The sequence below is a fragment of the Cupressus sempervirens genome, chromosome 8 (assembly GCF_028749045.1).
Source record: "Cupressus sempervirens isolate cs-2001-9-10 chromosome 8, ASM2874904v1, whole genome shotgun sequence".
Classification (NCBI taxonomy): Eukaryota; Viridiplantae; Streptophyta; class Pinopsida; order Cupressales; family Cupressaceae; genus Cupressus; species Cupressus sempervirens.
In genome coordinates this window covers 41,586,177-41,613,838 of record NC_143125.1, presented here as the reverse complement: position 1 = coordinate 41,613,838, position 27,662 = coordinate 41,586,177, and the positions used below count along the sequence as shown (strand labels likewise).

The 27,662-nt window shown below is 33.8% G+C and overlaps 1 protein-coding gene across 1 annotated transcript in view; it reads left to right on the top strand.

Annotated features, from left to right (window-relative positions):
- LOC149541479 (UDP-glucose 4-epimerase GEPI48-like) overlaps positions 1-27,662 on the top strand; it is a 56,359-nt gene that overhangs the window by 14,620 nt on the left and 14,077 nt on the right. Inside the window, exons 2-5 of the mRNA XM_089796735.1 lie at positions 923-972; positions 18,290-18,425; positions 21,285-21,386; positions 21,540-21,767. Of these exons, the coding sequence (XP_089652861.1) occupies positions 923-972; positions 18,290-18,425; positions 21,285-21,386; positions 21,540-21,767 (516 nt within the window). The remainder of the gene's footprint in view (positions 1-922; positions 973-18,289; positions 18,426-21,284; positions 21,387-21,539; positions 21,768-27,662) is intronic.

Sequence of the window (27,662 nt, the reverse complement as noted above, 5' to 3'; positions counted from 1 at the left end):
GGATACTTAGTGGAAAGCATCATAACTAAGGACCTTGATTAAGATTTCTGATTTTGTTTCAATTTTTTGTTTGTGTATCAGCTTGTTTATCAAGCGTAATTCAATACTTGATCAGTTTGAAACTTTGATACAGTATTGATTAACAGTAAATTTTATCACTGTTCATGTCAAAAGTTTATCATTTGCAATATGTCATTGTTATATGATTTATGATCTTCTCGTTCATGTATAAAGTCTGCCGTCTCTGTTATGCATCTAAACATTTATCATATATTATTATTACAAACATATTGCAAATCTGAAACTGAAAATAATACATTACATTTGCAAACTTTATCACTATTCTTGTTTATGAAAACCATTGTCATGACTCATAGTTTCAGACTTTCTATAAATATTAAATTATATTAAATAGAAAATTTGGACGTGCCCAAGTACCCTCGTCCCCTATTTTGAAGAATAGCCGTACCTGTACCCATATCGGTACCCTAAGTACCTAAGTACCCCTGCCCCCATGCAACCTTGGAGTGATATAAGGGATTGAATTAATAATACAACAAGTTAAATGCAATGCCTTTGCTTGAGATACTCATGTAGATGCAATTCAATTTCCAGTGGCTATTTGCTTGAGAGGTTTAAAAAGAACAAACTAACAGATTTGTTTTTAAAAAGAACAACTAACAGATTTGCTTTTTCTTGGTATGGTTTGAGGTAGTGTTGGTTAGATTGAATTATATTATAAATTGTTGATAGAAGATGTTTCTCCTCGAGTTTGAAAACTTAAAGACAATTTGTCTTCGTAATATTATTTCAACCTTTAATCATAATTGATGAGGTAATCTATTTAGTGAAGATTTGAACCATTTATTAATTATAAATTCAATAAAGTTGATTATATACCTATTTTGTCTCTCTTTTATAGGTTGATCTTCGGGATAAAGACGCTACAGAAAAAGTGTTTTCATTGGAAAAGTGAGTTCTCTTCTTGTTTTCTTCAACTTTTATATTCTGTGTAATACTTCTTATATAGCATCCCATTAATGTTTTTGGCATCTAATTTCTTTGCATTATGTAATGGTACCTATTTGCCTCTGGAGGTACTATCTCGAATTGAATTTCAAAATCTTAAATGGTTGTTCCAAATTTCATTTCAGTGGGCCTGAATTTCCAATACGCAGAATCTTAAAAATTCATATATGCTTAATATCTATGGAATTTACAAAAACAAGGAAGCCCAAGATAAAATTTGCACAATAGAGACAAATGAAATAGATAATGGAAAGAAGAGAGTCTCTTGAACTTTTCTTTGAAATTGATAAGAAACATGAGATAGGAACGCCTATCCCACCTACATGATGAGCTTGCAGTTGCACAAAAATTGGAGATAAGATAAGATAAGATAATAGTATTAATGTCCAACGAAAAACCCACATGGGTTTATGGGATTGAGCATACAAACAAAAGAACCGACCAAAGTAGGAGCACCAAACTGTGACTCAGAGGAAAAACAATACAAGACAAAAAGCCAGAAAAACCAAGGTAAGGACGAAGGGTCCTTCCTTGGTACAAAGAAAGCAGTCATAGAAAGGTATAACCACGAATGATCCAGAGACTTAGAGCCACGCTGAGAATCACCAGATGAGTGTCACTATTTGGAAAGGCTGGTGTAGTGTCAAACAGATCTATGAGTGGTATTAGATGGCCTTCTTGCTCCTCGTGGTGGAGACAAAGGGGAGAAAAAGGTGGTGATAAGCTGAACTGAAGTATGGCCCTGGGGTAGTGACTATAGAGTGTGTTCATGAGAATAAATGGAACACTTAGCACTCATTGGATCTAGGTGATGCTCACAGGTGTGAAGAACAGGATGGATTCATGTTGAATCACTACTCATGAAACATGGATCAATGAGTTTGACTCAAAATCACATAGTTAAATCCTAATAGCAATATCACAATTTGACTTGCTGTGGAAATTATCTCCTACTTATCAATTTAAAGATTGTTAAGGATTTAGAACTTGTTTCATGCAACCTATATAAATAAACCTTAAAGACACAATAGAATCATCAAATAGAAGCTAATTTGATCTCATACACAAGTACACATCAATCGCATAAATATAAACACAAATTATAGCTTAAGGAAATAACATACTTGAATATATAGATATTGTCAAGTGTATATAAAAGCTCATGGATGTGAAAACCATGACGTCACATGTTCAAAACAAAAACTGTAAGTTGTTAGTTTAGTTGTGTTTAGAAGCCAGCATCCTTCCTACTAAGGTGTCTAGGGTAGGTCTTGGATGATGTAGCAGCCACGATATTTTTTAACTATGAATATGCAGAGATTTGCACCAAGGGATATGTATTATATATTTATGATCTTAATTCATCATTATTGGCCTGTTACTTGCTTAGGCTTATAGTTTGGTGGGGGTTTGGGAGCAACACCAAAAAAAGGTGCGGGTAACACCTCTTGTGGGGCTTTGATGGCGAGAAATGTAGAAGACATGTCTAGATCTTAGAAAATAGAGGAGCGAGTGAGATAGAGGGAGGTAGATAGAGGGGATAGAGGAAGAGTGATAGGGAGAGAGATATGTCTAGAATTCATGACAGATTGAGTGAGAAAATGCTGATAAAAGTTTGCTGGTTAAAAAATATAAATCTAATTTCTTAGAATTTGTACGTCTTACTAATCAACATTGTTAGAGGTTTTTAAAGAAAATTTGGGGTTGGAAGTGTTGATGGTTCTTTAGAACAATTGCCAAAGGCCTGGTTCCAAGGAACTGAAATTAGATTTGCTTTAATACCTCTCTTACAGTGCAAATACTTTTGAATTGAGAAAATTGAGTAGATAGTTATGACCCCTCCAAGTTGGGATTCCTAATTTTGTAGTTTTCCGAATATTTGTAGTTTTGTTTATTATTTTATTTCTCAAAACTCTTCAGTTTGATGTTGCTTGGAATCTTATGACTACTAGGATTCTAGATATGTATTTAATACTCATTTTGGAACAATGAATGGTGACTTTTGATGCATACAAAAAACTCTTCTTAAAAGCTTTTCTATTGTCCATTTTCTTCACAATACTTACAAGTTTTTGCATACCTAGTATTATAATTGAAATCATCATTTTAATTCAGATCACCAAGTTTGAGCATTAGGACTCGCTCGAACATAGGGAGTCTTGTGTAGACTTGATCGAGTCCAAGTTTGACCACCTTCACCCCCAGATTCACTGAGGATCACCTAGCTCGCGTCTCACCAAGTCCCAAGAGTTTCTAGATGATGCCGCAAACAATGATAACACCAAGAGCAAATTGTGTAGGAAGGAATTTGTATGCATGAGATAGAAGATTTGTGTAGAAGCAAATGGTATATACTATATCGATAAGGGAGTTGGTATATGAGAGAGGCTGACGATAGTTCGGCACAACAGTAGGTACTTGTAGGTACTCAAAAGTAGTCTAGGACTTGTCAAAAATGCAAACATAAGTTTTGGACACTTGAGTTCAGTCATGGTCGATGTTAGGAGAAGTGCATGAGCTTTAGAGGTTGTTGGTCGAGGAATCTTTGTGTACAATAAGAAAAGGTAAGCAAGGTAAATCACTCCTGCTATTATTGTACAATCATAAGGAAGATGACCCAATGGGCTCAAGTAGGATCCAAGCATCTGATTAGTCAATGATTATTCACAATAATTAATTGATTGAGATGATTTAGATGAAAATGATATGATGATGCAATATAGAAGGCCAGATAAGTGAAACTAGCAAGATTTGGGAAATACAGACTAACAAAATATAAAGAAGTTATAGTGACTTTAAATAGAGACCTGAGAGTTGTACTGACTTAGAAACTGAATTTGAATACCCTTGGCATTTTGTTTATGAGAAAGAGAAGCCCGTGTATTTTGTTCCTAGGGATTTTAATTTTTGGCTGATTTTAGTTGCAGACTTATTGACATATCCTGTACTTGCTGGGTCAAGTTTTGACATGAAAAAAACAAAAGCATGCTGTTGTATAGAAGAGGCTAGATCTAAAAAATAGAATATAGCATATTGTGATAATGGAAATGCTCCTTTGAATGTGATCAAATATGTTGATGCAATATCTTTGACTTAACACATAAACCCTAAAGGAAATCATGAAAGACAACCTTATGTGATTGATGTTGTAGTTTGCCACAATGCTTGATTGAGAAGAAAAAAGAAGACTTGGATTAATGTAGATGTATCTCCTTGCTTGACAGACAACTCCCATGGTAGGCCTTAATTGCTTGGACTTGATTGCTTGATTGTGAATCTGAATGCTTGAGCAGAGGAGAGATAGGGTGGTTATATACCCCTCGCAATATCACAGGGGTTAAAAGACAAGAAGACCAACTGTAGATCCAAAGATGCCATTAAACCTCTGAGATAGGACCCTGAATCTGATTTGTGCTTGATCCTCGGGGAACAAATTGCTCTGCGTGCTATGTTCCTGAGAACAAAATGCCCTAGGTGATATGTTCCAGCGAATTAGAGCTCAGATTGGAACCAAAAGTCCCAGACATTTAGAGGATGGCAGATTACAATAGCTAGTTCCAAGATCAGGATAGAACATGAAGGCCACACATGGTAACATAGGGTATATGTGATGAAATCAATTATATGATTGGAGGGAAAAATAGAGGAGCATACTTAAAAATAAGGGCTTACCTCAATTTTTATACAAGATTGAAGTGAGAGGATTTTTATTTGAGTTTAGGTGTCCATAAGTGCCATGTGAAGTTCTATAATGGAAAACACACTAAGGTGGGTGTTAAATAGTCATGAAATTGTACACCAATTAGGTGCTCACAATTTACAAAGAGACAGATTGAGGTGGCTCTACGAGTACTGGTTGTCAAGCTAATCAAACATGTATGATGGAGGAAAGTTTAATCTATCAAGTTAACATAAATGCTTATTTCAGAAGGGATGGGAATTGAAGTGAAGTGCATAAATGGAGTAAGTGAAAAGTGAAGTGTATGCAATAGATAGAAGTGATGATCCAACAAATGGCATGAAAGTAAGCTAGAGACCAAGGATGGAAGAGGATGCATAATTTAAGATGGGATAGTACTACATAGTTGGCAAAAAGAAAACAGAACCATGAAAGAATCATTGAGGGGCCATTAGGAGGAGAGGAGAAATTTCATGTAAGATGGGATTCAAAGGGGGAATTTAGAGGTATGGTTTCATGGAAGCCTTGTAGGAAAGGTTCTTCAATCAAACTTTGGAAAGAAGGTTGCAAGAGAGCCTAGATTGCCTGTATTGATCTAGCAATTATATTGGAAAACCTACAAAAATGAGCTGTCACTTGTAATAATAAAAATGAGTTTTGGATCTCTTGCAAAATGAGGTCTCACAGGGTTTGTCTTAAGAATAGCAATCGTGAGAGTGACAACTCAAAGAAGAGGATCACCTATCATGGTCCACAAAGACAATCATGCTCAATTGCCATGAAGGTTGATGGAGGTTTGATGAGTAGAGGAACACATGAACACATTAATAGAGGTTGTAGATAGGATCTCATTCTACTGAGGATGAATAAGCATTTGCAGTAATGCGGGATATTATAGAGTAGTTCTTGACTTGATATATTGCACATGGAGTGGGTTGGTGCCCTTTTCTATAGAAGCCTATGCAGCAGAAAGCAAAAGAATTGGAGGTTTGCATCAAGCAAATAAAGAGAGGATCCTTATGGCCCTGCAGAGTCAGTTGAGAGTTAGAGCCATTGGGGTTTTGCATCCTTACCTCTATGTTCGTCTCATAGTATTGTCAAGTCAATTTCCCAATCTAAGACTTAGTCACATTGTAGGATTTTTTAGCACTTATATGGTCCTCTCAGCATACGCTGGCCTCTCATCAGCTCTTCCACAAGTGTCTTAAATCTTGCTTTGCTGTGGATAATTTACCCCTTTAATGCTGACCATGACCACATTATAGCATCACATAGTAATCTGAAAGTGTAAATGGAGTTTAATTACACAAATTTAACTTTAATATAGGAAAAATATGGGAAATTAAATGAATGCTAAAATACTTGTTCAAACATGGAAAAATCAACTGTAAATGATTTTATGTGAAATAATGCGTAGAAAGAGAAACAAAGTCTGTACTTCAATAATAAAACATAGCTTAAGATTCGATGTCATTATATCTGAAATTTTCAATCTTAAAGAGTACAGTTATTTATAGACTCATTTTTCTTAATTCATTTACAAAATAAAAATGGGGAGTGCAACATTCAACATTCAAATAGCCTTTAAGCCAGCCAATGACTAAATACGTGAAGCAGAAGATCAGTATCTTTATGTTAGTAGTCAGCTGCCCCACACTAGAACAGTTACAATCATCCAAAACCTCATTAAAGATATCCAAATCCTCTTCCCTTAATGTGGAGCTTTCCTTGGTTGGGATCCATTCTGAATCAGGATTAGTCTGATCCAGATTGATTGGTTGATTATCTTCAACACTACCTAAGGCTAACAATGATGAACACACAAGTCCTTGACGTCCAAGTAGGTGCTACAAAAATTTCTAAGGTGAGCTGTGCACTATTCTGATAATCACAAAATGGCAATTCTCTCTCAGAAAAGACCGCAAAATTTGCTAAGCTGCTGCCTGAAATTAAAAAATGAGGGGAAAACTTTAATTTTTGAGGTTTTTATAGAAATTTTTTTACTGTCCTTGTTCTTCTTATTAAATGCATTTTTCTGAGAAAAGAATTATTTTTGCCAGTTTGTGGAAAAACCTAGATTCAGATACGAGCACAACATTGGTCTCTGGTATGTTTAAAACCAGTGCTTTTATCTTGTTGACATTTTCTGTTACCATGCACATGACTACTCTAGTGAGATATACGACCATAGTAACTCTCTAAATCATTCTTTAATGCTTTGATGCAACTGTTATTCTTTTAAATGAGCATATGAGTCATATAAAAGCTTCTAAACTTAACTCACACAAAGAAATGGAAGAAAAACCAATTCAGTTTTGTTCTAGCTGCATGGTTCTGAAACTTATTCCCTTATGCAGTGGGTTCATAACTTCATATCAAGTTAGATCCATTGCCTGTGACTTCTCTTCAAACAATGCAGACCCTATGACTCCTCAATTTATGGTTGAGCCTCCATAGACTTGTCCCTTGCCTTTGTTCTTTTGAACTTTGTTACAGTCATTTACATGGTTCTTCTTGGAGTTTGTGAAATAATTGCAATCAATATTATTCATTAAGTATTTTAATTTTATTGGTAATGGGCCAAAGCCTAGATTAATTATTAATTATTATTTGTTGATATTTATTATTATCATGTATTTATTATTATGTGTTAAGCTCGAGTAGATTTGAAACCACGACCTCTTAGATAAGAGGCTCACAAGTTACCATTGTGTTGTAGGCTCTTGCCTATCTTATTCATGAAGTATTTTTTATTAGTCGATGAATAAAATAATCCTTTTATAGCTGACTTAGCTGCATTATTAATTATTTATGCTGGGCAGGGGTAGCCCGTTAATCACTTTCTGGCTATAATTGCAATCTGTCTTATTCATTAAGTATTATAGTTAGTGGATGAATAAAAGAAACATTTTGTAGCTGACTTAGTTGCAGTATTAATTATTTATGGCGGGCGTAGGTAGCATGTTAATCATTTTCTGGCTATGTAAATTTGGATTTGATGTTGTCATAAGTAACTACTATTTCCTCTCGTAGAAAGTAAGTAGATGTAGTGTAGTGAATTTGTATCCCTTTACAATTTCACACTCTATATGGGCCCCTACTATACTGTGCCTGATTTCTGGGTCATTTCTGTCAAATTAGATCCTATGTTTTGGATCTTAATGTTCTGCCACCACTTAAATTGGTCTTTGTTTGAGAGGACTAGGGCTCTCAATGTCCTAGTTTGAGTGGACTAGGGTACTTGCACCCTAGTCCCTCTACAATTATTTGTGATCCAGTCCTGATATTTTCATTTGACCATTAAATGTTGGCCTAAGTTAGTAAATCCTTTGCGGACCCCATATAAAGTATTTTATTAGAAACGCTGATCACAATTTGTACAATGCAGTGAAAAACTTCCTCCTAAAAGGGGCAATTGAATTTTGACCTATACCTATGCGTCTTCCATGGGTAGCAAGATGTTTCCAATTCTGGCTTAAATCTTCTCTTAATTCAGCTTCAGATTTGGTTTTTATTAACCATTTAATCTCATCTTTTGGATTGGCTTTGACCCTCACTTTCACTTTCACTTTAAAATTGCCTTTATGGATCTTTATAATCACACCTTTGCTAATTTTAAAAAATTTATTCATGTTCAATAATCTAGTAGATCTTCTGATTTCTTGGTCTACTCCTCAAGTGTGTTGTCTTCTTCTATTATCTTCCTTTGGTCTCTAGCTTCAATTCCTCCTTGTTACTGTCAATCTTCATAGCTTTGGCCATTCATCTCATTTTTTTTTGGGTGGTGCCAAAAGCCAGTGGATAGGCAACATATATGCACCCCTACCCAGTGTTAAATAGTGGAAGTCTTTTATACTTACATTGAATAATGGTGCATATATGTTGCACTGTAGATGGTGCCATGCCAAAAGGGACCCTAAATTGTTCAAAAGTGAGTGCTAAATAATTTGTCTTCTAATGATTATGTTTTTTTAATAGGTTAATAGAGGGTTCTATGAGTTTCCTCACTTACAGATGATCTAATACCTTACAATGTAATGGAAGTTTCAAATAGCTAAGTTAAAGTACAAAACATAAAATAATTTGAGAGCAAAGTTACCAATCTTGGTTCTTATATAGGTTCGGGTACATGGGTTTGGCAAAAAAAATTTTTGGGTTTGAGTTTGACCATACACCATACATGTTCAAAACTTCAAATGTATAATAATAAGTTACAAGCGTGATACTCATAAGTCCATAATTGCTAGTAAAATTATAAATGCACCTCATACCATAGTTGAAAAACTCAGAACTGGCAATAACTCAGCTGGCTTAAATTTTTTGGAAAACTTGGGATCCCCAAGAACTCGCCCAAAAAATTTGCAACAAATCTGCATTTTTATCTAACATTTGAAAACGTATAATATCTTAAAATATTCCAATAATCACACACAATGCACATATACACCAAATTTGTAGAACACATACTCATTTGAGATTTTCATCATATATTAATCAAAGGTTCTAGTTAAATACATAGCAAATATGAAAACAATGAATGGAAAAACAAATGAGAAAACCATATTTCGCATTTAACTTGTAATGTTTCAAGTTATTCGCGGGTTAACTTTTTGTTGACTGATTCTTCAGAGAAAAAATGTGTATTTTAGTGATTTTCTTGTCCTAAACATCGCATGAAATAATAAAAAATTTGGCTACGATTTTTTGGACAATTATATTGTTTTCTGTAGTGATGCATGGCATATTGCCAATTTAGCAATATATCGCAGATATTTTCAACCATGCCTCGTATATCATATTCATAATTTGCAAAATTCTCAAAATGTCATTACACAATGAAAATACAAAGTTCGTAGCTTTCATCTCATTTTTTTTTGGGTAGTGCCAAAGGGACCCTAGATTGTTCAAAAGAGAGTGCTAAATAATTTTTCTTATCATGGTTATATTTTTTTGACAAGTTAATTGAGGATTCTTAAAGATTCCTCACCTATGGATAATCCAATACCTTACAAAGTAATGAAAGTTTCAAAAAGCTAAGCTAAAAGTACAAAACCCAAAATAACCAAAGAGCTAAGCTACCAATCTTGGCGCTCTAAAAAGGTTTGGGTACGTAGTTTTGGCAAATAAAATTCCTTGGGTTTGGGTTCGAGTTCAGCCTACGTACATACATACAAATATTGATATATTGTAAATTTATAGATACATCATACATGTTCAAAAATTCAAACATATAAAAATAAGTTAAAAGCATGAGACACAAATCCATAATTACCAAGACAATTATAAATAGCTCATATCATAGTTGGAAAACTCGGACTTCAATTGGCTTAATTTTTTTGAAAAGTTCGGAATCACCAAAATCTCAATGAAAAAACTTGCGAAAAATCAGCACTTTTATTGAACATTTGAAAATGTATAATTTCTTAAAATATGCTTAAAAGCACACATGCATACGCCAAATTTGTAGAACATATATTGATTTGAGATTTTTGTCATATGTTTTTTAGCTAAATTAAAATACATAGAAAATATGAAAAAAGAAAACTCTGTTTTGCGTTTAAATTGTTATGTTTTTAGTTATTCACAGGTTGACTTTTTTTTGACTGATTTTTCAGAGACAAGTGTGGGTTTTAGTGATTTTTTCCCCTAAACATCGCCGTGCAACAATGGAAACTTGGCTATGATTCTTTGGACGATTATATCGTTTTCTGTAGTGACGTGGTATATTGCCAGTTTAGCAATATATCTCATATTCTCAACCATGTGTCGTATATCATATTCATAATTTGCAAAAATTTTAAAATGTCATTACATTATGAAAATACAAATTGCAAGCCATATTTATATGTAATGTTCACATTCATCTTCATCATGATCATAGGCATTAAGGTCAGCATTTGGTTCAATTTCATTTGAACAACACTCCATGCTGGGTACCATTTAGCAATATATCGCAGATACTTTCAATCATGCCTCGCATATCATAATCATAATTTGTAAAATTCTAAAAATGCCATTACACAATGAAAATACAAAGTTCATAGCTTTCATCTCATTTTTTTTGGGTGGTGCCAAAGGGACCCTAGATTGTTCAAAAGAGAGTGCTAAATAATTTTTCTTATTATGATTATATTTTTTTAACAGGTCAATTGAGAATTCCATAAGGTTCCTCACCTATGGATAATCCAATACCTTACAAAGTAATGAAAGTTTCAAAAAGCTAAGCCTAAAGTGCAAAACCCAAAATAACCAGAGAGCTAGTTACCAATCTTGGTTCTAAAAAGGTTCAAGTACATAGTTTTGGCAAAAAAAATTCCTTGGGTTTGGGTTCGAGTTCGGCCTACATACATGCATGCAAATTTTGATATATTGCAAATTTATATATACATCATACATGCTAAAAAATTCAAACATATAATAATAAGTTAAAAGCATGAAGACACATACATAATTACCAATAAAACTATAAATACCTCATATCATAGTTGGAAAACTTGGACTTGGCAATAAATCAGCTGGCCTAAGTTTTCTTGAAAAGTTCAAAATCGGCAAAAACACAGTGCAAAAAATTGCAAAAATTCAGCACTTTCATTGAATGTTTGAAAATGTATAATTTCTTAAAATCACACATACATACACCAAATTTGTAGAACATATACTGATTTGAGATTTTCGTCCTATTTTTTAGTTATATTAAAATACATAGCAAATATGAAAAAAGAAAACTGTATTTTGCATTTAAATTTTTATGTTTTAAGTTATTCACAGGTTGACTTTTTGTTGACTGATTTTTCAGAGAAAAGTGTGGCTTTTAGTGATCTTTTCCCCTAAACATCGCTGCGCAACAATGGAAAACCTGGCTATGATTTTTTGGATGATTATATCGTTTTCTGTTTTGACGTGTGGTATATTGCTAGTTTAGCAATATATCTCATATTTTCAACCATGTGCCTTATATCATATTCATAATTTGCAAAAATTTCAAAATGTCACTACACTATGAAAATACAAATTGCAAGCCATATTTATATGTAATGTTCATATTCATCTTCATCATGATCATAGGCATTAAGGTCAACATTTGGTTCAATTTCATTTGAATGACACTCCATGCTGGGTACCATTAGGTATTGAGTGTGGTCGTACATGTGTTACAATAATTATAAGTTAGAAGTGTGATACTCATAAACCCATAATTACCAATAAAATTGTAAATGAAATTCCTCAACTATTGTATTCATAAGTTGCAAGTTTCAAAAGGTTTTTTCAAATGGATGTTTGAGGGTGCAAAATCAGTTTTTAAGGCACATGGGCCCCATTTTTTGGCATGCACACCCACAGGTGTGCCTAGGCATGGCCAAGTGTCTAGGTTCCTACCACAGGAACCTCGAGAAGAACCGAACTAGAACTAGAAATTGAGCTGTAATTGGAAGCGGAACTCGACCTCAAACAAGGGAACCTGCTAATGAGAGCAAAATCACAAGAAGATGAAAACTTGAAACTAATACTTGCCTTTGAAAAAGACCAACTCACTTTCTGTAGGTCATAATTCTACTACTTTGGGGGGGGGGGAATCAGTAGTAGATGCAAACTTTTTAACCTTCAAACAGGAATCTGAAAGTAAGTGTGACTGAAACAAGAAACCATTTCAACTATACAAGAAACAATGCACAAGATTTGACATGGAAACCCAAAATGGTAGGAACCTGGACAGTTAAACTCCAACTACAGTTTTTAAGGGAACTAACCCCAAGGAGTCACCAAACCCCTACCTTAAGAGCACCAACTTTTTCAAATATGAGCACCTACTCAACAGCCTGTGTGCTGAGTCCCAATTACAAATTACAACCGATTACAAATTTTGTGATCAAACACTTGTTCTGTGCATCAAAACAGATCTCTCTGAAAACTGAGTGTAATCTGGACAATGTGTGGATATCTTCTCTGTTATTCAGAATTATCTGAAAATTCAGAATATTTCCACTTGATAGAATGAAACTAAACTCTTATCGCTAACATGGATACTCAAAATCAGACCACTATTAAACAAATCCAGGAAGAGAAAATGATTACTGTTATACCCGTTGATCACCCTTAGATGTTACCATCCTCCTTTAATCTTCAGCACAAGATGAAATCAAAAAACTTGAACTACTTCACAGGAAGGTTCAGAATTTTACACAATACAGATTTCACGAACATAAGATCACCATGACAGTATATGTCAATCACTCACTCTTAAAACATTTCCTTTTAATATCTGCTCTGTTACCATTTCATTCACATTCCATTTTCCCATTTACAAACAATTCGAATGATGGAATATATAGAATGCTTCAAAAAATGAATCAACTAACTGCAATTAGCTGGAAGTTTCACATTGTTACCCAACCAACTGTCAAACAGATAAACAATCAACCTTCAGGATACCCATTGATGCTTATTATAAACAAATTTACTTTCAGAAACTTCTGTTGACTTGGACAAACGGCAGATATTGGTTAGAATGGAATGACAAAACGTATCAAATGTCATTGCCTCCTTAACCATAAAGAGTATAATAGATGCATCCAGTTATCATAAATGTTTTCCACAACATACTTTGTTAAAGACATTCTCTGCATATATAATGTCGAGAAGACAAAAAGATTCCGATTCATAGAGAAATTCCTGATATTGAAAATAAGTTAGAAGGTACACTAAGAATTGTGGACATCATATTATGAAGAACTGCAAAGAATTACAGAGAACACTGTACAGAACAATTTTTTTGTTGCTGTCCAAGTATACACACTACTTGAGAGCTGTATTGTTGCTCTATGTCATTGAGCACAGGGAACTACCATTTCAATCTTGAAAGACACTCAGTCTCATGTTTGGTTGTTTCCATCATTCCATATTCTTGTGCACAGGCGTTTATCAGGAACACTGGATAATATATTTTATGTTGGCTATGTACAAAGTTGACCATTAGGTAATAACAGACTCTTTGCTGTGCACACTACCTTTAAAAGTAATGAAAGTTCACTGCCTTCAGTTGGTTTTCTTTTGTTAGATTTCCATTAATGAAATCACTTTTCCATGTGGTCGCTGCTATGTCAAGCATTCTCTTAAGTCTGGTACTTTATTGGTAGTCTTACTCTACTCAATAATTGCATTGCTTATATCTTTCATTACATTGCTATCTGAGGAGCTCGATATATTGGAATTTGGAATAGAAAGGTTCTATCTGCAATACTTCTGCAATGTCTTCCTTGGATTTTTATATCTGAACTTTGACACCAATGGCAGATTTCAAAACACTTTCTTGCAAAATATAAGAAGATGATATCTTCTTGGAAGAGATAAGAGTCCAATCACTGAATACAAACGATGTTAAATCTGTAAACTATAAAATTTGATCCTTGTACTGTAGCAACACCTGCAGATCCAAGCAATCTTGGTGAGAAGTAGATTTTCCCTTTCATTTTTGAAGCTTTAAAATTCTAAGCGTGAGCCTACTATAAGGTTATATATTTAACAACACTTGTAAACTACTCTAAATTTAACAGGTTCTCTTATTAAACAAACTATATTTGAACTACAAAATTTGGTTCCATAAAATTAGGAAGAGTCATCATTATAAAGTTTAAACAGTTGTTCTTGGCATGATGTTCATTTATTTCCTGGTGTGTGTATTGTATTGCACACACATATATGTGTATATGTATGTACATGTGTAGGTATATGTGTGTGTACATGCACGCGCACGTGTGCGCGCGCGCGCACACACACATATACCTACACATGTACATACATATACACATATATGTGTATATCTATGTACATGTGTAGGTATATGTGTGTGTACATGCACGCGCACGTGCGCGCGCGCGCACACACACACACACACATATATGATGTATGTATTTGTATATTCATACATGAATCTGCAAATATAAGTTGAATAAGCATCTAAGCCAGTTGATACTAATACTTTACATCCTTAAATAATTCCTATTAAAAGCCAAACTGCTAAATCTGGTTTCTTAAGTTTAGGAAGACTTATTATTATAAACAGTTGTCCTTGGTATGATATTCATTTATTTATTTATATGTATGTGTATTTATGTATGTATGTGCATGATAATTTACAGCTATAGCTCAAATAAGCATCCAAGCCAGTTGATACTAATAATACTTCTCCTTAAGAGTCTTAACAAGTAAATAATAATTTAAAAATTCCTAGTAGAAGGAAACTAAGGAAAGACCAAGAATCACTGTGGAGACTTCCACCTTCAGTTTCATTTTGAGGATTTAGGCTTGAGTCTTGACAATAAGAACCCAGCACTTCAATCGCTTGGACATTACATACATTTGTAAAAACATGGCAACAATAATAGAACCAGTGCAAGGAGAAGTGTTATTGGGTAAAGCCTTTATTTGATGCATTTACCATGTTATTATTTTCAAGAAACTCCTCAGGGCCACTGGGGGCTATTGTCATCAAACTAAATTTACCTCTTCATGCTTAACAAGGGTTTTCTTTTTCTTAATTGAATTTGTGAGGTATGCCCTTTTTTTTTGTTTATGGGGAAGCATATTATTTATTAGCATATTGGTAGCTTTATCATTGAAGATAGTTTCAAATAAAACATTTTTATTTCAGAGTTGCTATTAAATGATATCTCCAGTTCAAGGCAAGTAATTGACCTCACCTTACATTATCTTGTGATGCATACATGGTCTTTTAAGATGTATGGCTTTAATATCTTCACTATATTATTGATAACTACTCATTGGTCACTTTTGTTTACCCTTTGATCACTGACCACTTATCATTCTGGTATCCTGCTACTCTTTGAAGTTGCAACATTTGTGAGAGAGTTTTGTTCCTTCTAGATGCCTTTATGTGAGCCCAGAAGTCATTTATTAAACCTCAAATAGTAGAGCGTAGGTATTTGTACATGGATATTTTTCTTTATTTTTTGGGGGTTATGCCTGTAGTTAGTTGTTTTCACTGTTCAAGATGATTAAACTTTGGAAGAAATGACATTTTCCTGATTTAGTCCTTTGACACCAGTCAAATTACTTTAATGAATCTATTTGAGAAGAAGAACTCCGTATATTTATGAAATTTCAAAATATTTCTACTTGAGGAGGTGGTTTGAAACAATTGAGATCAAAACAGTCAAACATTAAGGTATAGTTCTATAGAGGCGTTTCGTAAGGTTTGATGTCATAACCCAAAAATGACATACAAATATATATATTTTAATGCATATATAACATGTTAATAATTATAGAGACCTTTTACAATATATATATATACATATAAATTTCAAATATTAAATATCAAAGGATAAATGTAGGATTAGTTACTGTAATTAAGAAGACAACTAGTAAAGACCCAAAGAACACGTCTCTTCATATATCCTTTTATAGTCAGCAAGTACAGAGAAGACAAAGTGAAATTACTGCAAGTAACTGGCGCTAAGGGAAGAACATCAAATCAGTATACAGAACACATTGTGCATCGTGGGTGCAATTAAAGCATGGAGGACCAATATCATTTGGTGTTACAGAGAGATCATGAACATATCGCAGTCCATGTTCGTTAAGGAGAATTAAGAATCATTACGAAGTCTACAAAGTATAACTACCTTCAGCATGGGCATTGACAATTAACAAGAATGTGGGGGTAACCGGCACAAAACTGAACAAGAACTCCTATTGAATCCACAATTTGATCAGAATCAGCAATATGAATACTAAGGACGTATGCATCAGCAATATACTGCTGTAAACAATATAGCCTCAGAGTGAATGAAGGTTTATGAAATACTCATAGAAGAGTGAGAACAATTTTGGAAGGTATTAAAAGGAAATCATAAGGATACGATCTATTCCATAATAATAAAGATATAGGCAGACCTGAAAATAATAAAGCAATACGGAAGGAAGGAACAATCTCAGATATAGTCAAGGTCTTTGATGCCAAAGGAGCGGTGAAGTTCAGAAGAAATCAAATATATGCATTGATGAGATAATAGAAGAGGCAATCCAGAACTGTCAAGGCTATAGGAGGAAATGAACAATAAATAGAATTGAGGATAAAGGAAGACAGAAATGCATTAAAGGACGACAATCTCAGAGAAAATGATACAGTGAGGGGAATATAAATATAGTGCACTTAAAATAGAAATAAGAAAGATCTTAATCATCAAGAGAGTGTTTAGTAGTGGTATGAAGTATGAACACAAGAAACTACTATTGCAGAGTTATTTTGTAAGAGGATGTAGAGAATAAAGTAATAATACTGAGAAGACAGTGCAGTCGAAAATTTACCAGAGGAAGAATGCATTATTAACATGTTATATATATGGATTAAAATAGATTGATTTGTATGTCATTTTTGGGTTACGACATTAGAAAATCTCACGCTAGGAGTTTCTAGTTTTAAATCAATTCAAATTTCAAAATCTTTTAAATTGTGTGTTTACTCTTAAAAAGTTGCTGATTATGCTGAGAGTTGTTAACAGTGGCAGCAAGGGGTGCAGTGTAGTGGCATGAGCATGTTAACAAAAATTCTTACATTTCATCTTAAATTTAACAACCATTTATGTGTCAAATTATTGATTATTATTATTTAATAATAATTTTGAAATTACATCATTTCAAACTTCAAACTATTTTAAATGTTATCCCTACTCTTTAGATAAGTTTCTGAGATGCAGTGTAGTGGCATGAGCATGTTAACAAAAATTCTTAGCTTTCATCTTAAATTTGACAATCATTTATATGTCAAATTATTGATATTTATTATTTAATAATAATAAATACAAAAATAAATGCAAATGAAATAAAATTTTGTATTTTCCCTTGTTGCCGTTGTCTTTCTTCTACAGAAATGAAAATAAAAGAATAGAGAGAGATGGAAAAAAAGCGAAATTGTTTACGGTTGTAATGTGTAAAATGAGAGTAAAGTAAAATTAGATTTTCATTTTTCTTTGTCTACTTAATTACTTGTTTGTGTATATGTAGTAGTTTAAATCAATAAATTTTTTGTTTTTGTTTATTTATTTATTTTTTCAGAACCATAGAAAGGTCGCTCTTACATGTAACTAAGTAATTGGAAAATTTGTATATTTTAGGAAATAAAATAATATGTTTTTATAGGACATTCACTATTGATATAGCTATATTGTTAAGATAAACAAATGTATTTAAAAAACTAAATACCAGGAGATCATTTGGCAACTTTCAGATAGATGTATTTAAAATGTTTATACTAGTTTTATTCTTCTGGAGAAAATAATTTACTCAGCACCAATCTTATTAGAACTTTAGTTTATATGCTTGTTATGCGTGTTCTTTTAAAGTTACAATTCTTTTAAATTAAAGGACAACACTAATGACAGATAAAAAACATCACTTGTAACAATGATTTGACCTATATGTACATCCTTGAAAATTTTGTCTATTTAGCGATTTACTTCAAATTATCTATTGCAAGATCATGGATTGGCTTTTCCTCATGAAAATATATTCTTACCAATCTCTTTATTGTCTCCGTTAAATTGATTTTCTTATGATTTGTAGATTTGATGCTGTCATTCATTTTGCTGGATTAAAAGCTGTGGGAGAAAGTGTAGCCAAGCCGTTATTTTACTACAACAACAACATAGTTGGCACCTTGAATCTATTGGAAATTATGACTGCTCATAATTGTAAAAAGGTAATGCTCAAATTTTCATACTTGTATATATCCAATTGTTTGCCAGTGCTTTTAGTAAGACAAAAGGTATATGAATTGTATTAAGCTGACTTATTACTTTTGATAATGATCTGGTAGAGATGTTTCTTGGCTTGGATTATTTAGCAGATAGATGATATCCATGAACAATGCCACATATATGATATAAGTGTACTATTAGAGATCTTCACTTTCGGAAAGTTTTCAATTTAAATGTGGTCAAATTTTCTTTATCCAATTTTAATGTGATAAAATTTCCCTAACTCAAAATTTTGTTTCGCAATATTCAGCCTTATCTTTCTTTGACAAGATGGAGCTCATTTTATCATGTTGTTCTGGTATCTTATTTCTTGATTGCCTTTTTTCTTGACACATCATGATTGAGGATCAAACCTATAGATGCCTTTACTGAGTACTCTAATGTCTCTAAAGGATTATATTTCTAACCTGCTATCTATTCCTGTTTGCACATCTTTATCTCTTTTTCAATGGTTTTCACCTTTTACCGCACCAAATAAAAGGTCTCCATTTAATGTGTAGTTGCACAGCTCCATTCCATTGAAACTCTTAGATGATATAGGATTCATTCCCTTTAATCTGCAACTTGACAAATTGTTCAATCTGCCTACAAATACATATCACAATTACAGTGTTCATAGCATCAAAGTCTTCATCTTTGTCATACAGGGTGCACTTCACAAATAAATGGAACAGAGCTTAGAACACACCTGAGATATAACAAATATGAAGAGTAGTTTTCCAGAGTTATTTTTCAATTAACTGAGAAGTCACTTTGTGCCTTACACCCCAAATTAAAAAAAATGCTTTAGGTGTACAAACATATGAAATGAAGTAAATTATATAATACTAATATCCATCTTCGATCTGTATCTGATATGGGTATCCGATGCATAATCCACCAATATGATTTACTTTTCCTTATTTGCTGTTCTAAAGTTCGAACTTCTATCATCTATGCTTTTGAAACAACAATTAAAGGCTGTGTATCCATGTTAAGTACAATTATATGGCTGCCATCACATCTTATAACCATTATGCAATTGTGTATACATCCATTTAGACATGCATACACTTCATAGTCATAATGTTCGAGAATCCATTTGTGCTACTACTAGCCTATGATTCTTCTTATTTCACAATAATGACAGTGCAACAAAATGCATGCTGATTCCTTATGTTATGTCATTTTATATTCAACTTCCATTTAGTTTTTTGTGAAAAAACATTATGCTTGTATTCATTTGATTATGTCAATTCAATTTTTTATTAAGGATTTAAGTTAGTGAAGTGGTTGCATTGAATGGATTTATGAAAATAAACAAAAGGGAAACAAGCTTAAGAATTTACCACAGACAAACCCAGTTTAGGGAAACTCTAGAAGAGTAAAGCTATGCTTCCTAATCTGCATCATCATATTGCAAATTTTCTAGAAGCCAAATTCTCAAGTTAAGCCTACATGTGTTTTAGCTTTTATTTGCACTTCTATGGTACTTTCTTCGATTGCCACATTGAAGATCACTTGCTTAACAAGATTGTTGACTTCTATTTTCAACTATTTCAGTATTGCCTTACGTCAAGACTCCCTTATATTATTCTTGCCTATCCTCTTGTATATCTTTACATCATCCTAAGAGGCAATGTTTATTTTGTGGGATGATCATATGAATCATACATAGGATTTTTGAGGGTTCCTACATGATCAGGTAGAAGAAGAATCTATGAGATTCTGCTTTGGGCACTTGTTTCTGCTATTTTTCCTCATTGAGTAGTTTGTACAATGCCAAGCATAGTTTCTTTCCTTTACTTTACAGAAAGTCACCTATTGTGGGGCCCTTTTTGTCAGTAGAAGGTGGAATTATTCTGTTAAATTTTACAAATAAATAGGGCACCCAAGTGAAATTTCACATCATGGAAGTGTAAGAGTACTGCTTTACAAGTTTGCTCCCATGCTCCATATTGCTTTAGTTTCAATAAATATAGTAAAATCACTGGGCAATAACTTTTATGATATCTAGTTTTTTTCTTCAAAATTAATTTGTTTCAGAAAATTCTAAGGGGTTGACAAATAGTAATGGGGCCACCCATAACCCCTGCAGCCATGTGGTAAGTTTCAAATCCCCCCTCTATAATAAGGTACCCAGCCATTATAGAGATGAGGGAGCGGGGCACTACTATAGAAGGGCTCCTCTCTCCCAGAAACCCAATTGCGGTTAATGATGAGTGATCTCAAATCCGGAGAACTCAAATTAATTCCCCCTGCTGCACAGGATCTTCAAAATTATGATTGGGGGACATTTGAGTGTAACATGTGCTTATAAATCTAAAGAATGTGAATGTGGTTGAAGCACAATCTGTGCCACTTTATAGGTGATTCATAACCTTCCACAAGATATACCATAGAAATAAAGGAATTTCAGAAAAGAAATTCTTCATATAATTAAGCCCAATAAATTATAGTTGTGGATGGGTTGGTGTGTCTTCTATGTTGGTTGTAAATACCATATTTCAATAATCAATACCATGGATAGTTTTGATATGTTCCATAATACTTTAAATTCCTTGACTTTTTTCCAGTACATAATTATTCTGGCTTTCATTACATGTATCATTCATCCTAGTGTTTTCTCACTTTTCCAACAGTTAGAACTTGATGTTTGGTTAACTTCTCCAAAATTTAGAAGGATAAGCAGGTCATGCCTGCTTTTGTTTCTCCATTATTTTAACTGTGGGAGTTCATTCTAACTTGAAGTAACCAAATCCCTAACATTGATATATTTCAAATTTTCAATGTAAACTGATTGATGTGGTGGATCCCTGCAGCTAGTGTTCTCATCGTCTGCTACCGTATATGGCCAGCCAAAGGAGGTCCCATGTACAGAAGAGTTTCCCTTATGTGCAATGAACCCATATGGACGTACAAAGGTAGATCTGTTTTAAATTGATTTACAGAATAATTGGCAAATTATGTGGAACTGTAGCTCACTGTGCATTTTGAATTTTCTGTAAGCTTTTAATCAATTTTTTGAAGGATCATTTGTACCTTAATTGTGATTCACTTCTCATGTTTCTTTACAGCTCTTCATTGAAGAAATTTGCCGTGATGCTCACCACGCAGACCCTGAGTGGAAAATCATGTTGCTCCGATATTTCAATCCTGTTGGAGCTCACCCCAGTGGAATCATCGGTGAAGATCCACGTGGAATTCCAAACAATCTTATGCCATTTGTTCAACAAGTTGCAGTTGGAAGGCGGCCTGAGCTGGTTGTATTTGGAACAGATTACAATACAAAGGATGGCACTGGGGTATGGTTCCATGGCATTTTATAAATTTAATTAACATGCAATTTTTACAATATGCAACTCTGGAGCCATGTTCTTCTCATAGTGGGATACGTATTGTATACTTTGCATGTTGTACACTCCTTATGTTCCCCCACACCATACCTTTTGGGGCCTGGGGCTGCACCTGTATTAGAGCATCCAGGAAAGAGTTTCCTTTATATTGTAATAATACTTAGCAGTTTTTTTTAGTGACGTGTCTATAAATATGTGATATTGCTATCAGGATTCAACTGTGTTGTTTCTTAGTCAGACTCATTGACAAATGGAACACTTAGCAGTCATGCATCTAGGTGATGCTCACAAAGGTGAAGCGTAGGGACTTCCTGGGACGTCACCTATTGCAGTACTACTAAAGCTCAAGCATGCTTAACTAAGGAGGTTCCTCCATGATTAAGTCCAGTTTACTTGCAACCCTATTTGCGAAACCTTCAGCAAGTGTTGTGCCTTATGGACCATTCATTAGAAGTCCCTTAACCTCATCAATTGAAAAGTACGAGATATTTTCCACAGAAAGTCAAATACTTGTAAATGGGTGAGGGTTAAGTAAGAAATATTCTAGATTATTGGAAACTGGTTGAGTTAATACAATAAGTGCTCATTTGGTTGGGTAAACTGCCTTTAAGATTCTGATAATATTTCTTTTCAATTACTTTCCTAGTATATTCGTGTTCAATATGGTATCAATCCTCAACTGTTTTAATGTTGTAAAGTTCAGTTCTCTAATAGTTGCCTTCAAATGCATCAATATATGATAAGAGATAAAAACTAGCCTTTTTAGGTCTGTGCCTACCTCGGAAGGCTATGTGGTGTATGGGACACTCTTGTAGGGACAAGGGAATTTCACACTCAAACTTATATCTAAAAGTGAGAGATAAAGGTTGTGTTTTAGCTCACAACCAAGCTAGGCACAATTTGAGCCAATGAGAACCCTACGTGGAGATCTACAGAGGAATTCTGTCCATTTACCTTATGTATTGATTCTTGACAGATTTTGCTCCAATATGATTTGATTTCATGACCAAGATTGAAAGTAAGTTGAACCTTGCATCTCTGTGTTAACTTGAAGTACAAAAGTGAAGGTTGTTATTTTGGTCAAGACCAAACCACATGTCAATTTGCCCTATAAGATGACCCCTTGTGGAAGCCCACAAGGGAATATCTTTAAATTAACCTTATATATAGCTTAATTTTTGTGCCCCTGGTTTTTGACCTCATGACTAAGGGTCAGAAGTAAACTATATTTTGCCAATCCAGCTATACTTTTTTTGATAAATCCAGCTATACTGTCAGGTTATCTATTCCTTTTGTTCATCTATTTCTCGCCATTGTATATGACACTGACTGAGCTTTGACTTCAGAATGCTTAGGTTGGCAAAATTATTGTGTTAGAAGAGTTTAGTTCATTGAAAATAAGATTATGGTAGTGAGAGCACCTGAGTTTTGTGGAATTCAGTATAAGGTGAATGCTGTATATTCCTGCCGATATTCATACTGTCTTGCTGTGCTTTTGTGTTACCTGTGAGTCTAGAATCTAGATTCCTTGATGATACAAGATAATATAAAAGCACAATAGCACGTTATAAATGGGACAATATACAAAATATTTGTTTTATGTTCAGAGCTTTAAGTATCTATTGTTTCCAAGGCTATAGGATTGCCATCTGTATCAAAATTTACACTGAATGTTGTTTTCTGGTTGGTTTACAAGCCCAAGAGAGGTTTGCCAGCTAGCTGAATCCATAAGACTAACTTTAAAACAAGCAAATGGCTGAAGAATTGGATTTCATTGAAGTCTGAATTTACATCTCTATGCCCTCTAAGGGAAAACTTGAGCATCTTGATGTACTGAGGTTCCTGAGTGTTCCTAACTTTATAATTGGTTAGGTTGCAGTATTTCATCAGCCTTTTCCCAGTGGCCATTTTGGCAATCCCCAGAACCCTTTCTTTACAGTCAGGGGGCTATACATGGAAGGCCAGGGCCCTTCTGGGGCCTCTTTTATATACCACTTGGGTGTCCTGCCATAATTGAACAGTCTAGACTTTCTGTTTAGCTTGGGGCATACATATGGGCAATATCACTGATATTTTGAATCTGAAAACTTTGGTCAATTTTTATCAAGTCCTAAATTTGCACATTTGTTTATGTAAGGTCAAGGAAAATATTCAACTTTTTGGAATGACTTATATAATACTGGAACCTACCATTTTGAGTTAAAGTTTACCAAAACATTGTTATGGTATGTAGTAAATATGCTATGTTCCTGAGCTTGGCAGAAATGGGCTATGTATTGGATCTGGATCTTAGGCTGGAATGGCTCTGGGTTCCTTCTGGATCCGTACCCAAGATAAAGCAGGTAAATAAAAAGATAACATATTTAGAGAAAAAATTAACTGATTTCTTGTCCCTTTGTTGACAGCATTTGTTGTTCCTATCTGATCTTTGGATGGGTGTAATGTTTCATGCCTGTGTTAGAGTTCAGCTTTATAAGCTTTCTGTTCCACTTTTTAAGGTGGGAACCTTAGGTAGATGGACAATAAGTTGAGGAACTGGGAGGGGCAAAAAATGCATGTTATATATGTGCACCCAGCTCTGTAAGTTTTCTGAAATTGAGATGTAGGGAAGAACCTTTTACTGAAATTGGGAACTAAAAGTATCGATCAAGTGTGCTAGGCACCCTAGACCTGAAGGTGCTCCCATCAGCTTAAATTTCAGATTCGGATCGGGATGCTTCTTAGATCATATCCTCCAAAATTCGTCGAAAATGTGTTGGCTACATGTGCAAATTGGCATAGGTAAGGGGTTTCACCTATTCAAAAACTAGAATTATATGTCTCAGTCTTCTGTGAGAAAATGTACAAATTTCAGCTGTTGGATTTGTTACCTACATATAAAGAGTAGAGAAAAATGGTTGTGCTGTATAGGGGCTTGCCTAAGTCAAACCTTGGCTAAGTGTTTCCACTTCCACTACAACTATGATGATGAAAAAGAGAGCTTACCTCTGGTAGGGCAGAGACCAATTCTGAAATGGAATACTGAATTGAAATGATATTAGTTCAGGATTGATAATGGCAGTGATACTATGCTCAATTCTTGCATGTTAATTTATTACAAGATAAATCACAAAAAAAAATCCATGATGAAAACATATTTGAAGAGAAGTTTTTTGTAGCTTGATGTTGCTCGTACTAAGATCTGCTCTTTAACTAAGATTATGAAGGAATATTTGGTCTTGAATGAAAATTGCTAAATGCATGCTTAAATGAAAATGAATTAGAAATGATGGCATGCATAGGGTTCTCATGGTATTTTCATATTCAGGCTGACTCCCAAAAGTCATATAATACAAAAATCAAGACTAGATTTGAAAAGGGGAAGGTTGGCACCAATAAGCGCTGAAATTCGAGGAATTTTGGTCAGTCACCTATTCATACTATGGAACTTAAATAGATCCATGGTGCTCAAAATGGTCTATATAGAATTTTTTGTTGGTATGTTTGCTGTTGTGCCAAAAGCTTGAGCTATCAATGAGCATCACAAATACCAGACTTACCCAGATCCACAAGAGGTAGTTAAGCCATGTCACGAACCCTAAAGGAGGTGCTGACTGCCAAGTCAACAATCTCCCACTTAGCACCAATTGAGCGTTCCGCATCGACAGAATGAAGGAGACCTCCCGACATTCAAAGCCGTGACCCAAGGCTCTAATACCAATTGTTGGTATGTTTGCCTTTGTGTAAAAAGCTCAAGCTATTAACCTCACAAACACTAGACTTGCCCAGATCCACGAGAGACGGTTAAGCCATGTTGCGAACCCCGAAGGAGGTCCACCAAGTCAACAATTTCAACATAGTCTGACCAAAATAAGGCCTTTAAAAGAATAGTTATGAGTGTTGGGGCTTGTGATGCCAAATCAAGTCCTAATTTGAGTATATAACAATAGTAGGACGTGATAGGGGGCCCAAATAAGCTTGACATGACATAAGATAGATAGGGCAAAAAGACAAGGCCCAAAAAGGATTGTAAAATTGTAAAGGGTTTCATTTTCGATCTATTCAAACATATACCAAGAATAACATGCTGATATAATATCACACTAGAATAAACATCTTAAATATATCCATCTAAAGAATGCTGAAAGATATCAGCTACAAGCTATTTATTTATAGAGTTTTGTTTTTCAAACTTTAGAACTATTTTACTTGATTTTTTTCCCACATATATATGCATAGAAATTTTTTATTTTAATTTGAAATTGTTTTAGATATTGACATTGTTAGATTTTTTTGGTGAGAGTAGTGTTACAAGATGTAGACTCGCCTTGGACTTGGCACAATCTTGTCAAACTCAAATTCAAGAAATTCAAAGTTTTTTAAGGTTTTAAAACTTGTTCCGCACACCTTTACATAAATAAACCCTAAAGACAAGAATCTCGTCAAATAGAAGCTAATTTGAATACGCACACAAGTCTACACTGATTATTCAAGTATAAAAGCAAATTTTATCTCGAGAAAAATAAAAAATTTAGTTTCACAAATATTGTCAAATATATACTAAACTCAAGGAATATGAAATCCATGGCACAAAAACAAATATCAAAACTATGGAATTGTAAAAAACAGAATGATAATTGTATTAATAATGAACTCTTAAATAGAGTTTACAAATGCTAATAATAGCATGATCAAAAAAGTTAAGTTGTCATAATAAAGATATCTATAAATAGAACTGAATAAGAAAACTACAAAGAAAACCTAAATGACCATTAACTACAGTTCTAGAAGAGCAAGCTAAATATAGCGAGATACTAAAAATATTTAAAGATATTCTAATACCGCCTCTTTATTATGAAGTAATTGGAAAATATTTGCTTAATATTAACAGTGATCAAGAGTTCAATTTATACAAGAGACTGAACGATGTTTCCTTAAGAAACAATCATAAAGAATAGAAACATTCTAATCTAGAAACAAAAAACTAAATATTAGAAACATTATAATATTTATAGAAGATTAGTATAGATAACCATTAGATATTAAACAAAGATAATAGAAACTATCTATTATCGTAATAGCCTCCCTTAATGGTTAATCTATCTAGAGTATGAAGCTGTCAAAAAGCGTAAAAAGAAGATTTTGTCTACTCAGAGTGCTCTGCACTATTCACTGTGGGCTGCGAACCAAATTGCTTAGATAGGGCAGCTAACCACTTCTGACATTCAATCTTCATATGCCCATACTTGTGGTAATAGTTGCATTGAATGTTCTTCTTCCAAGAGCCTTTTGAATCTGGAGCAAAGGATGTTTGTTGAGAAGACTGCTGATGGTACTTTGGATAATGCTCCAAAACTTTGCAGATGAGCAAAATGCTCCAAAGCAAACTGCAAAAAGCCATGATTTTTAAGAGAGAATCGAAAAAATTGAACACAATTTTTGGGGTGAAAAATCAATCAAAACCCAACACGATTTTTGAGGTGAAAAATCAATCAAAACCCAACATCATTTTTGAGGTGAAAAATCAATCAAAATTTTACATGATTTTTGAGGTGAAAAAAAAATCAAAACCTGACAATACAAAGCTTCGTTTTTTTAGGAAAAATGGTAAAACTCAATAGATAATTTTTGAGGAAAAAATTACAAACCCACAAAGGAATCTCACACAACTTTTCCAATTACAGAATCATAAATTTTTAAGGGAAAATTTATAGAAACCCATAAGAATTTTTTTTTTTGAGAAAAAAAAAAGAAAACTCATCAAAAAAAAATTTGTGGAAAAAAATTATGAAAACCCACTAGAATTTTCAGGGAGGTAAAACACAAGACTTAACATGGTAAAACAACATATGCAAACAACATGCA